At 42.8% G+C, this 14,445-nt stretch overlaps 1 protein-coding gene across 2 annotated transcripts in view; it reads right to left on the bottom strand.

Annotated features, from left to right (window-relative positions):
- SLC4A11 (solute carrier family 4 member 11) overlaps window positions 1–14,445 on the bottom strand; it is a 357,901-nt gene that overhangs the window by 184,200 nt on the left and 159,256 nt on the right. For both annotated transcript variants that reach the window (XM_030190992.1, XM_030190993.1), the window contains exon 4: window positions 6,616–6,659. In XM_030190992.1, coding sequence (XP_030046852.1) covers window positions 6,616–6,659 — 44 coding nt within the window. The remainder of the gene's footprint in view (window positions 1–6,615; window positions 6,660–14,445) is intronic.

The following is a 14,445-nucleotide window of genomic DNA, read 5'->3' as shown; positions in this document are numbered from 1 at the left end:
CGAGACCCGCGATGGACGCCGTCGTAGGAGCGCCGACGCCCCAGGGTTTGGACATCTCTCTCTCGCCCCCAGAGATTATTCCACCTCCATGCCCGGCAACACAAAGGAAAGAGCAAGGTCTGTTCGAAGCAACGGAAGGCGTTGAAGCTAACATTCAGTCCGACAGTGCCTTTCTTGAGTTTGCGACGGAAGAAAGCATGGAAGAAATAACGTTGACTTCAATTTGGAAAGCGCTTCAGGATCTAAAACAAATTGTTTCTAAATCCGTTCGAGAAACTACTTCAATTGGGACAAAAATGACTCAGTTAACGGAATCCTTTGATAAGGTACGTTCAGAGACAATGGCTAAAATATCCCAGAATTATGAGGAAATAAAAAGTATTAAGATTACGGCTGATTCACTGATAAAAGATAAACTTTTGCTTCATAGAAAAATGGAACAGTTAGAAAATTTCAATAGAAGATTGACTCTTAGAGTTATAAACTTCCCCATAATACCTGGGATATCTCCAAATGATTTATTTAAAAAATATCTAACTGAGAATCTGAACTTACCATCTCAAGCTATCCCTCCATGCAACAAAATTTATTATTTAAAAATATTGACAAAGAAGAATGAACCAGCACAAGAGGGTAATGAAATAGATCTTCAGAATCTAACGGCTATATTGGAAGAATCCATAACTGAAGTGACAACTCGTGGAACTTTAATTATTTCCTTAATATTTGAGCAAGACTTAAGTTCATTGATGAGATTATACTTTAAAAATTTTCAGAAACCATTTTATGGTCAAAGAATATGGATTTATCCTGACGTTACTAGAGTAACTCAGGAAAGACGTAGAAAATTCTTGTTACAAAGGGATAGAGTGAGAGAAATGGGAGCTTCATTTCTACTCGCCTACCCCTGTAAATGTATTGTCAAATATTTGAATAACAAGTATATTTTTTATGATCCTGAACAATTACAGGGTTTTGTAGATAGGAAAAACTTACAGTGGGGGAAATAAGTATTTGATCCCTTGCTGATTTTGTAAGTTTGCCCACTGACAAAGACATGAGCAGCCCATAATTGAAGGGTAGGTTATTGGTAACAGTGAGAGATAGCACATCACAAATTAAATCCGGAAAATCACATTGTGGAAAGTATATGAATTTATTTGCATTCTGCAGAGGGAAATAAGTATTTAATCCCTCTGGCAAACAAGACCTAATACTTGGTGGCAAAACCCTTGTTGGCAAGCACAGCGGTCAGACGTCTTCTGTAGTTGATGATGAGGTTTGCACACATGTCAGGAGGAATTTTGGTCCACTCCTCTTTGCAGATCATCTCTAAATCATTAAGAGTTCTGGGCTGTCGCTTGGCAACTCGCAGCTTCAGCTCCCTCCATAAGTTTTCAATGGGATTAAGGTCTGGTGACTGGCTAGGCCACTCCATGACCCTAATGTGCTTCTTCCTGAGCCACTCCTTTGTTGCCTTGGCTGTATGTTTTGGGTCATTGTCGTGCTGGAAGACCCAGCCACGACCCATTTTTAAGGCCCTGGCGGAGGGAAGTAGGTTGTCACTCAGAATTGTACGGTACATGGCCCCATCCATTCTCCCATTGATGCGGTGAAGTAGTCCTGTGCCCTTAGCAGAGAAACACCCCCAAAACATAACATTTCCACCTCCATGCTTGACAGTGGGGACGGTGTTCTTTGGGTCATAGGCAGCATTTCTCTTCCTCCAAACACGGCGAGTTGAGTTCATGCCAAAGAGCTCAATTTTTGTCTCATCTGACCACAGCACCTTCTCCCAATCACTCTCGGCATCATCCAGGTGTTCACTGGCAAACTTCAGACGGGCCGTCACATGTGCCTTCCGGAGCAGGGGGACCTTGCGGGCACTGCAGGATTGCAATCCGTTATGTCGTAATGTGTTACCAATGGTTTTCGTGGTGACAGTGGTCCCAGCTGCCTTGAGATCATTGACAAGTTCCCCCCTTGTAGTTGTAGGCTGATTTCTAACCTTCCTCATGATCAAGGATACCCCACGAGGTGAGATTTTGCGTGGAGCCTCAGATCTTTGTCGATTGACAGTCATTTTGTACTTCTTCCATTTTCTTACTATGGCACCAACAGTTGTCTCCTTCTCGCCCAGCGTCTTACTGATGGTTTTGTAGCCCATTCCAGCCTTGTGCAGGTGTATGATCTTGTCCCTGACATCCTTAGACAGCTCCTTGCTCTTGGCCATTTTGTAGAGGTTAGAGTCTGACTGATTCACTGAGTCTGTGGACAGGTGTCTTTCATACAGGTGACCATTGCCGACAGCTGTCTGTCATGCAGGTAACGAGTTGATTTGGAGCATCTACCTGGTCTGTAGGGGCCAGATCTCTTACTGGTTGGTGGGGGATCAAATACTTATTTCCCTCTGCAGAATGCAAATAAATTCATATACTTTCCACAATGTGATTTTCCGGATTTAATTTGTGATGTGCTATCTCTCACTGTTACCAATAACCTACCCTTCAATTATGGGCTGCTCATGTCTTTGTCAGTGGGCAAACTTACAAAATCAGCAAGGGATCAAATACTTATTTCCCCCACTGTAAATTGAGAATAATTATTAGAAATAGCGAGAAACATCAGAAGTAAAGCCACTGACATCTAGACAATGTTTTCTTTTATTAATCTCTCCTATAAGATTTTCACCACCTTTCCCCCCTTTGAAGATTGAGGTCTGAGAAAGAGATAGGATTGTTGTTATAATATTTTTTGTTTGAGACCTGTTGGTCCAGATATTTATTTTTCTTTACATGATCTCTGTGTTTCCACACGTATGTTGTTACTACAACTTGTATATTGTTTAAATAATAATAAAATAAAATTAAAAAAAAAAAAAGAAGTGGGGGAACCTCTGCATTGTTTCTCCTGGCCATGAGGTCGAGGACCGGGAGTCCACAGCGCCTCATGATCTGCGCAAAGTTCAGCGTGACAGCTCCCACACCCCCGGATCCAGTGGGTTCCAACTGAGAAAGTCTGCCTATACATTCATTGAACCCGCAATATGCACTGTTGAAAGCAGGGGAAGATGTTTCTCTACCCAAATGCATAGGACAGCAGCCTCCTTTGCCAGGTGAGCGCTCTTGGTGCCCCCCCCCCCCCCCCACCTGTTGACATACGCAACCACCATTGCATTGTCTCATAAGACCCGTATCAGATGAGCCTGGATCAGAGGAGCAAAGTCTCCGAGTGCCAATCGAATCAGCAGAGCTCCAGACAGTTGATGGACCAGGAGGCCTCCACCTGGGACTAAGTGCCCTGTGTCATCTTCCTGAGGCAATGTACTCCCCAGCCCGACAGGCTGGCATCAATTGTTACCACTACCCAGGCCAGTGTCCCCAGGGGCAGACCCTTTTGCAGGTTCACAGGCTCCAGCCACCATTGCATGGCTGTCTGATTTGGTTATGATCAAGAAAGCCGAATCAGGTAGTCCTCCAAGAGGGGGGACCAATGACTGAGCAGGGACAACTGGAGTGGACGCATGTGGCTCCTGAACCATGGAACGACCTCCAGTGCGGCTGCCATGGATCCCAACACATGCATGTAGTTTTACTTCTTTTGTGCAGGCAGGCGTAGAATGCCTTCCAACTGACTCCTAGGTACTCCAGCGATTGCAAGAAGATCCAATGGCACTTGGGAAAACTAATGACCCAATCGAGAGACTGCACTAGGTTGATCACTTGTTCTGTCGTCCGGACGCTGTCCTCATAAGACGGCGCCCATATCAGCCAGTTGTCCAAGTATAGATGGACCTGTATGCCCTCCTTCCGGAGAAATGCAGCGACAACTACCATTAGCTTGGATGTCCTAGGCGCAGTTGCTTGGCCAAATGGCATGGACTGGAACCGAAAGAGCTGACCCACCACAAACAGAGAAAACGCTGGTGAGGAGGCCAAATGGGAATGTGTAAATAGGCCTCTGAGATCTAGTGAGGTCAAGAACTCGTCCGGCCGATCTGCCACGACAACGAACGGTAGGGTCACCATTCGAAAATGACGAACCCTCAAGGCCTTGTTCACAAACTTGAGGTTGAGCACGGGCCGAAGAGACTCGCCCTTTTTGGGCACCACAAAGTAAATGGAGTAGCGGCCGAGGCTTTGATCCGCTGGGTCCAAGGGTCAAACTGCCCCCAAATGGAGTAACTCGGCTAGAGTCTCTTGAAATGCCCCCACTTTGGAAGTGGCCTTGCAAGGCAATTCCGAGAATAGGTCCACTAGAGGCCGGGCGAACTTCAGTTTGTAACCATCCCGGATGACCTCCAAGACCCACTCGCCTGAAGTTACCCTGCCCCATTCCTCCAGAAAATGGGACAACCTTCCTTCAATGATTGGCATGGGATGGACCAGGGTCTCATCACTTAGAAACACTAGCAGCAGACTGTGCCCTAGGGGTGGAGGCAGAAGAGTGACAGTTCCCTGTGAAAGGGCTACAATTTCTGCTGAAAATACAGCCTCTGAAAGGACCCTGAATGACCTGGACGATAATGCTTAACCTCCAGGAATTGGGAGTGAGAAACTCCAGCCTGGTCAGTCTCTCGGGACCTATCCTCGGGAAGGCGCTGCCCCTTTTGGAATCCCCAAGGGCCTTCACAAGCTTTTCTAGATCCTCCCTGAACAGCAATTTGCACTGAAAAGTTAATCACCTCAGGAACGACGAGGCCATATCGGCAGCCCAATGCTGCAATCACATCCAGCGGCGAGCCATCACCGCCAATGAAATCTCTTTGGCTGCAGCTTGAAGGAAATCATAAAGGAGGTACGCCAAAAAGGCCAGGCCAGACTCCAGATCCGGCAAGGAGGCCATTAACTCATTGGCTGAAGACGCTTTCTGGACCCAGGAGAGACAGGCTCAGGCAACATAAGACCTGCACACCACCTCAAAGAACATCATGAGGAAAGATTCTAACTTCCGGTTCTGAGGTTCCTTAAGGGCTGTGCCCCCTTCCACAGATAAGGTGGTTTTCTTAGTGACCGCCATGATCAGAGTCCACTGTGGGCAAAAATAAGGATGCCAGCTCCTCTGACACAGCTGAGAAAGATGCACCAAGGCCCACGCCACCCGAAGGCCAGGATCTGGCGAGTCCCACTGCACCAAAATGAGGACCTTCATGGCCTCATGAATATGAAAGGTCTTTTGGGGTCTCTTTGTGCCAAACATAATAGAGAGTGTGGCCGACAGTCTCGGCGCAGCATCCGGGGAAGATATATTTAAAACCTCCAGGGCCCGGGCAATTAGTGCTTAGCTACTCCTTAAGAAAAAGCCTTGCCACCATGGGGTCGTCCCCTTTATCCAGTGGCAACTCCCCATCTTCAAGAGCCTCTGTGGCTGCTGGAAGGGAATCCCCTGAGAAACTGCCACGTCTGACGCCTCAGAGGCCTCATCCGAGTGCTGCAGATACTCCAAACGCAGCTGAAACCCCTGGGAGGATGGTAGAAAATGTTTTGTGCATTAGCAGCACAAATTCAGGAGAAAAGGAGATAGGATCAGAGTCTGAATCCCCTGTAGCTTCCTCCAACGGACCCGGATCCAGGGAAAGATGGAGCTGCTCTAGCCTAGCTTGGTCTATCTCAGCTGAAGATGCTGCATGCTGCTCCACAGAAAAAAAAAAAAAACTTCCAGCAGAAGCGCACATCACAGAAATGCCTGATGTTACTGCCAAAACAGATTCCGACATCATACTGCCCTCCATACCGGGCCACTCAGCTGACTCCATCAGCAGGGTACCCTGCGCATTCAAACACATCCAAGAATCGTGTTTGAATACGCACCGGGAGCAGCACTTCACAGACTCCGAAGGATTTGACATAAGCTGGGAAGTGCCCCTCCTGCTGAGACACTGAGGGCGCCGACGCCCCCTCCCCCCCCCCCCATAGACTGCTTGCTGCCTTAACTCAGCGCTCCGTCGCTTGCCACTGGGTCCACTTTGATTTTTTTTTTGCTTCATATTATTATTATTTTGTTTTAGAGAGGCAGGAGAGGAAGCAAATGGCTACAACTCAAGCTTCACAAGCTCATGCACCGGGGGGGGGGGGGGGGGGGAGAAAGGGAGGGGACCCGGCAACACCGAGTTCACCCTAACACAGGATGCCTCAACCCCAAAGACCAGGCTACCACTAAATCCCGGAGGACAAGAATGGAGCCAGTCAATCCTGAGCTGCACAGTTATGACCCTCCACTTGCTAGAGAGAACACTGAGGAACAGGCTGCTGCACGACTACATATAGCAAACCTCTGAAGTTCTCTATCTCCACCTGCTGGTAGAGGGACATAACCCACTAGTCTCTGAATTGATTTGTGGAAAGTAATTTAATGACAATTTCTTTTAAGCAAAAAGACCTCAATCCTGATAAAACTACCACATTTAGAGCTAGCAGCTATAATTCCAGGCAGTCGGTAATGTCCCCTGGCTACTCGCAATTAGCTCTATTGCAGTCAATTTAAACCACAGGAGGCTGCTGTTGCATCCCACAGCGAAGCAACATGATCACCACACTCTGCTGTTAGTTTACAACTGCAGGCGCTATAGGGAGGAGGGGGAGGAAAAAAATAATTGCTTCAAATATGATGACTTACTTTTCTAGACGTATGTAATAATACACATCCCGAACTGTCATTCTCTGCCAGGAAGAAAAGTAAAGAGATGGTTATGTTAACCCTAGGAAAGCAAGAAAAAGCAATATACCAGCAAATTAATAAATATTCTATGCCAGCACAGCAGAAGAAAACAAATATATTTTATATTCTACAGTATCAGGAAGGAGGGCTATATATGTTTTCAAATGCAGCCATTCATTTCAAAGACAAAAAACATAAAAAATGCACCTTTACCACAATAAAAATATTTGGCCTGGATACAGTAAACTGCGTTAATCTCATAGTTTACTTCCAGTTTAGTGCTGACTTTTTTTATGCACCAATTACTTATGATTTGGTAAGATCCTTGCACACAAAAACACTGCTGTACTGGAAGTACACTAATCTTTGTACCATTAGCATGGGAATAGAACTGTATAAAGAATTATTTCTGATGAACAAACTGGAAGTGAAGGTTAAAGTTCTCTGTGGCAAGTGCTAGGGGACTCAGGGCAGTTCCTATGTAGCAATGCCGACTGAGCCCATTTAAAGTGAATGGGCTTTGTTGGCATTACCGAACCAGGAGCCGCTAGCACAGCTTGATAAAAGAGGCCCTAAGTCAGGTGGGGGGTGGGAAGAAGGGATTTGATATACCGCCTTTCTGTGCTTTATATATTATATACAGGTACTTTTTCTGTACCTAGCGGGCTCACAATCTTAATGGGGTTTTTTGTTTGTTTGTTTTTTTAAGAGTCCCAAGGAAGGGGATCCCTGGACCAGCAAGTCTCCATAGTTAAGACTGAGATAAAGTTAGAAGTTAATTTTATCTCAGTTTTAATACAATAATAAAGTACATGAAGGCAGATAAAGAACTGAATGGCCTATTTAGTCTGCCCAACAATCACACTTACCAATTCAGGATTAAGCCAACAATGAATTGATATAAAATACCTACATAAGTACATAAGTACATAAGTACATAAGTAGTGCCATACTGGGAAAGACCAAAGGTCCATCTAGCCCAGCATCCTGTCACCGACAGTGGCCAATCCAGGTCAAGGGCACCTGGCACGCTCCCCAAACGTAAAAACATTCCAGACAAGTTATACCTAAAAATGCGGAATTTTTCCAAGACCATTTAATAGCGGTCTATGGACTTGTCCTTTAGGAATCTATCTAACCCCTTTTTAAACTCCGTCAAGCTAACCGCCCGTACCACGTTCTCCGGCAACGAATTCCAGAGTCTAATTACACGTTGGGTGAAGAAAAATTTTCTCCGATTCGTTTTAAATTTACCACACTGTAGCTTCAACTCATGCCCTCTAGTCCTAGTATTTTTGGATAGCGTGAACAGTCGCTTCACATCCACCCGATCCATTCCACTCATTATTTTATACACTTCTATCATATCTCCCCTCAGCCGTCTCTTCTCCAAGCTGAAAAGCCCTAGCCTTCTCAGCCTCTCTTCATAGGAAAGTCGTCCCATCCCCACTATCATTTTCGTCGCCCTTCGCTGTACCTTTTCCAATTCTACTAAATCTACTATATCAATTCTACTATACCTATCATGGTCTTTCTTTAGCATTTCTGGGCCATAGACCATAGAAGTCTACCCGGAACTGGCCTTACGTTCCAACTACTAGAGTTGCCATCAAAGACCACTCCAGCCTATCTAAATCAGTCTTGCCATTTGCAGGACCCCAATAAGGACTGGGTTTTTTACACATACATAGTAACATAGTAGATGACGGCAGAAAAAGACCTGCACGGTCCAGCCAGTCTGCCCAACAAGATAAAATGCCACTACTCTATAAAATGTATTCAGGAATAGTCAGAAAACACCCGACACACCCATGCCCCTCCCCTTTGTAATTGTGCGTGAGAGAAATTAGGCGCTCAGTATACAGAATATTAGGGAATTCAGTTCCTGGGTTGTAAAACTTGTACTTTTCCAGGGGTAACTAAGGTCAGACAAAAGGAAGCATAGGCCAGGACTGCAGAGAGAAATACCTGGGCCCAGGGCAAAACCGAACAGCTCTGTGCACCGCCCCCCCCCCCCCCCCCCCCACACACACACTCATGCCACCTGCCTACCTGCCCCCTTACTTTTCTGTCTCTGCCTCCAAGGGAGGGCCTGGGCCAGGTGCTGGCAAGCCTCTTCCTGCCTGCCTGCTCCCATGGTCTGTCCATGCAGGGAGTCAGGACACAGATGATTGCATTAACAAGATATCACTCTAATGCAATCATCCAGGTCCTAGGCAGAATGCAGGAGCAGACATTCCTGAAAATATTAGAGCATCTCTCATCCATTTGCAGAGTCAAATAGTTTTTAAAATGTGAGGTTCCTTCAGACTACGCTGCAAGTGAAAGCACTGCTCGGTTTTTGTCCCAATGTCATCCTGCAGGCATGGTAACTTAGTTGGAGGATCAGTAAGGAAATGGGTTGATATTTATGTATTAGACCATATGATAAGCTAAAGGTGCATTACAATAAAATACAGTGTATATCATTTTTATAATTTTAAGAATCTAAGAGGCAAATGTCAAAAATGACTTGAGGTATGTTCTTCACTTATACTGTCCTATTCTGAACCTACTGAAACACCAATTAGATAAGAGAATAGCAAACAACTTCAATAAGGAGTATTATTTTGATACAGGAAGATATACGTAGCACATCTCATGTTTGTGATTTTTGTCAGCAGCACACCTTACAAGTCTGTGAAAGATTCACTGGTCATACAGACAAGTCACGAGAAGCTTGAATTCTGTAGAAAAATGTATGGTTCCATAGATAGTATCAATGAAAGCATTTCAGCTTCCTGGACTACGTCCCGAAAATGAAAGACAGAACATGATCAAGCATACACATTTTATATTGTATTCATATCATAGGCTATAAGTGCAGGTACTGTGTATCTCAGTGAGGGGGGGAAGGGTAGAGAGAGGGAAAGACATCTCCAGTCCTCTCAATCTGGGTATAGGAGTGCATTTTAAGTACAGAGACCCTTTCAGCCACTTTGATCGTTAATAAGTAAAGGGTGTACTGCAGAAGGCAATTCTCATGGAATCTGATTTGTCCTCTATGATGGATGGACCATTCACTTCTACTGCTAAAATTAAGTAATTTGTATTTAACAGGCAAGGTGTTCAATTGGTTTGAGGGGTTTCGAAGTCAACAGAACCTATAGAGTTAACATGGAAAGCCTAATATGTAGTCCTCCAGAGTTCCCTACTAGCCCCAATTTTTAAATATATTTATGAATCTGTTTGTTGTAGGCTGTTCTATAGCTACATTGATGGTATAACTCTGCAGACACCAATCATTCCTTGAACAATAGGCCTCTAGTCACTTAATAAAATTAAACAAAGACAAAACCAAATTATTGTTAGGTATTTTACCTAAGGAAGAGAAAAATAATAAGTAAATATTAATGGAGCTGATTTCTCATTTGAGAAATCTAATATTGGGAATTACATTGGACCCTTTGTTAGTGATGAATGTCCAAGTTAATATACTGGTCTGCAAAATATATTGGAAACTCAGGCAACTACAAAGAATTCAGAGTTTCTTTCTTTTTCGATCAATTCAAAGTTGTTTAATCCTATTTTTTAAGTCAGCTAGATTATTGAAACCTTCTTTATGCAGGCTGTTCAACCAAATTACACATTAGACTACAGACCCTGCAGAATACGGCAGCTAGACTGTCGTGCAGTCTTAGTACTTTTGTTACGTAGACGACATTGGCTGCCAGTTGATCATCTATAATTTTTATACAGGGTTGCCTAGTGTTTAAAATTTTGAATGGTCTAGCACACCCCCATATATGAGCCAAATTAGTATTGCTTGTTTCTTAAGATCACTTCCATCTAAAGAACAACTGATATTTTCAAACTTTCACACATCAGGTTACTTTGATGTGGAATGTCCTATCACTAGATATACAACTCCAATCTAAATTTTACACCTTTCCATTGAAAACTAAAGGTGTACCTCTTTGGAAAATCTTTGAAGATCTGCTCTTGTTTGATGTTTAACTTTATTTTCATTGGCTGTTTTATTTTGACTTTATACCTTGATTGCTTCATCCTAATTATTCAATCTTTTATCATCCTCAAAGAACCTGACAGGTATTTCACAGAATATATTATTGTATTGTATTTTACTGTATTTGTAAGGTTTAAATTAGCAAGTATTAGCAAAAAAATGTTTGTTAGCAGCATGGTTGAATTGTTGGTTTAATCATGCATCGATAAGTGTGACTATACTGTAGCCACAACAGAACCTTGCTGGGCAGACTGAATGGACCGTGCAGATGTTCATTTGCCATCATTTACTATGTTACTATGAGACAGCAACTTTTGAACAACTGAGCAGAGATTGTGTCCGTCTAGTGAAGAACAAGCAAAGTATCTTCCAGAGCAGACTTGCTAACTTCCTGAAAAGGGCTTTAAACTAGGCCAATGGGATGGGTGGACAAAGGCTCAGGAGTAAAACCAATACTTGTATAAAAATTGTAAAAAAAAAAAAAAGTTGTGAATACCAGTATAGGAAATAAATTCCTAGACCTAAAATCTGCAATAAGTAGTTGACTTGAATTTAGCGGCGGTCATGGAGATGTGCTACATGGAAAGCCATGACTAGGATATAGTTATATTGGACTATAATCTACTCAAGAAGTACAGAGTAGGAAGAATGGGAGGAGGAGAGGTGCTATATAAGAAATAATATAAAAGCAACAGAAGTGCAGGTATTATGAGTTAAGGAAGCAACACTTTGGGTTAATCTGGAAAGAGAGACTGGTACATTTATGTACACTGATGTGATGTACAGACTTCCCGTGCAGATTCAGATCTAATTGAAGTCATAAAATTGCCATGGAAGGAAAAGTTCTATTGCTAGGTGATTTCAATTTGCCAGATGTTGATTGGGACATCCTGGCTGCAGTAGAAGTAGGTATCTTGGATTCTCCACAGGGAGAACTTCTCTAATAGCTGGTAATGGAGAAGGAGGGGGCAATACTAGATCTGGCGCTTATGATTGGCAAGAGTGTTTCTGATGTCCTTATAGGTAATCATGTAGGATCAAGTAACCACTGGCTGATATAATTTTGTATTAGGACACAATCTGTGATAACAAAAGGTCTTAGGGGTCATTTTACTAACGTGCTAACAGATTTAGCGCACACTAAGACACACATAGGAATATAATGTGTGTCATATATTTAGTGCAAGCTAATCGTTAGCACACCTTAATAAAAGGACCCCCTTAGACTTCAGGGAAACCATAGCAGCCGAGAGGGGGGGCCCGGTGCAGGGGTCTCTCTCTCTCTCCTGACAGGACCCAGGTGATCGTGTCCCGACAGGAGCAGGAGAGAGAAAACTCCCCCCTTGCATTGCCTGTCTAGCAGCTGCTGGGCCCTCAGGCTGCACATGCTCAGTTTTGAGACTGAGCATGTGCGACCTGAAGAAAGCAGCCACAGGGGCAGGCAATGCTGGGCAAAGGAAGGAGCCACGCTGCCTGCAACTGGCGGAGCCAGCCAAGGTACTTCGGGCAGGAGGGTGGCAGTGGCGATTTTGTGTGTGTGTGGGGGGCAGCGATGATGATTCTGCCCTGGGCCCTGCAGCGACGGCCCTGCCCTGGCTCAGTCTCTTGGCGGCCCTGAGAGAAACTGTCAAGGAGGAGGAAGAAAAGTTGGTGAAAATAAGGAAAATAATTAGTGTTCATAATCTACAAGAGATCACAGAAAGAGAGAGAGACAACAATGGCTGGAAAAAGTAAGAAACTGGGAAAATAGAAAAGCAAAGATGCAGGGGGAAAAGAAAATAGCTAGTACAGTAAAATGGGATGGAAAAAACATTTTTTTAAAGATATGTTAGTACCATGAGAAATATAAAAGTGGCAATGTGAGAAACAGAAGACTATGTACAGTATAAGGAGGATAAAGCAGAATTGCTCAACAAATTTTTGTTCAGTATTCACAGAAGATACGGGAACAGGACTGAAGAAGACGGGACTCAAATAGGAATGAAGTGAGGTAGGCCTGCAACAATTTTCAGAAAACTGTGTTCATGAGGAGCTAGCAAATAGAGAAAGTAATGGGGCTGGGTGGGATACATCCAAGAATACAGAAGGAAACTATGGATGTTCTGACAGCATCATTGTCTGACCTCTAATGGTTCTTTTCTTTGGATGATCATAAAAGTTGGCTCAAGAAGGAGTGCTAAACATAGCATTCTTAAGTTTCAGAAAGCTCAAGACCCTCTTGTGTTTATGTATTTTTGTTCTCTATACATCTTTCCATTTTCCCCTTCAGGTTTAAAATCCCACTTCTATATTTTTTTTTTCCTTTGGATAGCATATTTAGAAGAAATCTTGCCACCTTGCTTTACTGGCTTAGTTATTTTTGTGAATAACAAACTACCAAGCTAAGAATCTAATATCATTAAAAAATTCCTCACCGGGAGACTTATTTAAATTTAATTTTAATTGATTGAGAAAAAGACCTCAAAAGTCCTCGCTCGGCAGCAGATAAAATTTCTAAGTGCCGGCTCTGCACAGACGCCAGTATTATCATTGGTCAAAAACTTCCAGTTTTTTTATAACTTTTTAGTAATTTCTTATGAATCTTGTGATTTTTATAACTTTTGTGATTTTTTTTAGTAAATGCTTTCAAATATCTTCTTCAGTCCTCATTAAAGAAATACTTTAAACATTTAAAGGCACTTAGCTTAACTTTCTGGCATCGGGGTCTCCATTTCACTTATGCATCAAGCCACAATCCTGAAAAAAAGATATCGTCTTTTCCTCAATCAATTAAAATTAAATTTAAATAAGTCTCACGGTGAGGAATTTTTTAATGAGATTATATTCTCAGCTTGGTACTTTGTTATTCACAAGGAAGTTCGCTGAAGTTTTTGTCTAATTATTTATTTTTGTCTCATTTAAACTTTTGCTGTCCAATTTCTTCTCCATTGTCCTTCAGTTTTCCTTTGGTCTGACCCAGTATGACTATTTTTATATTTTTATGTAACCTTGCTGCTCTTACCTTTTCACTGAACTATTTTGAAAACTATACTTTTTCACTTATTTTCTTAACATAAAAGTCTGTTATTTTAATGACTGCTACTAAAGGTTGTCCACTATTTCTCTTATTTTTATGTATAATCTTGTGGCAAGATTGCTGCTCTTTCTGTACGGCAAATATATGTGTATTTGCTGGTGTCCTTACTCATATTTCACAAAAGATTCCTCTTGTACATGTGAAATGTCAGATAAATGTGAACAACCCGATCTGGATGTCCCATTTCCCATGTTGAGCCCCTATGAAAAACAGGCCTTCAAATCTCTGTTTTCATCCTTTGCTTTTAAGCAAAGGGCTCCTTTCTTACCCTGTGTCTTCAAATGAAAAGCATGACAAAACGAAAAGAAAAAAAAAAACCCACAAAGGTTTTAAGAAATGTGATTTAACCAAAAAGTATTCTTTTCTGATTGTAACACATTGTAGCACAAAAAAGACCAGTGGGAAGGAAATTTCTTTCAAAAGTAGTAATTCATAGATCATGCTATAGCACAACACTTTAATCTGAACACACCATACAGAGCAGCTGTCCCCATTTTGTTCATTGGTGCTGCCTCATGGTGAATTGGTTTTCTTCAGCTCAGGAAACCCTGTCTGATCAGAATTTATCAGACCCAGCCCGTTGATCAGTGTTGTCTTTTCTCAAGACACAGACTTTGGCCTTTGTGAGGAAATATGTCTGTATTGTGTAAAGAATGATTCCAACTCAGCAGCAGACCACTCGTCTTTGGACATTACTCTCAATGGA

The sequence above is a fragment of the Microcaecilia unicolor genome, chromosome 2 (genome assembly GCF_901765095.1).
Source record: "Microcaecilia unicolor chromosome 2, aMicUni1.1, whole genome shotgun sequence".
NCBI classification, from domain to species: Eukaryota; Metazoa; Chordata; class Amphibia; order Gymnophiona; family Siphonopidae; genus Microcaecilia; species Microcaecilia unicolor.
The sequence above is the reverse complement of the archived record's forward strand: the minus strand, read 5'-3'. Positions and strand labels throughout refer to the sequence as shown.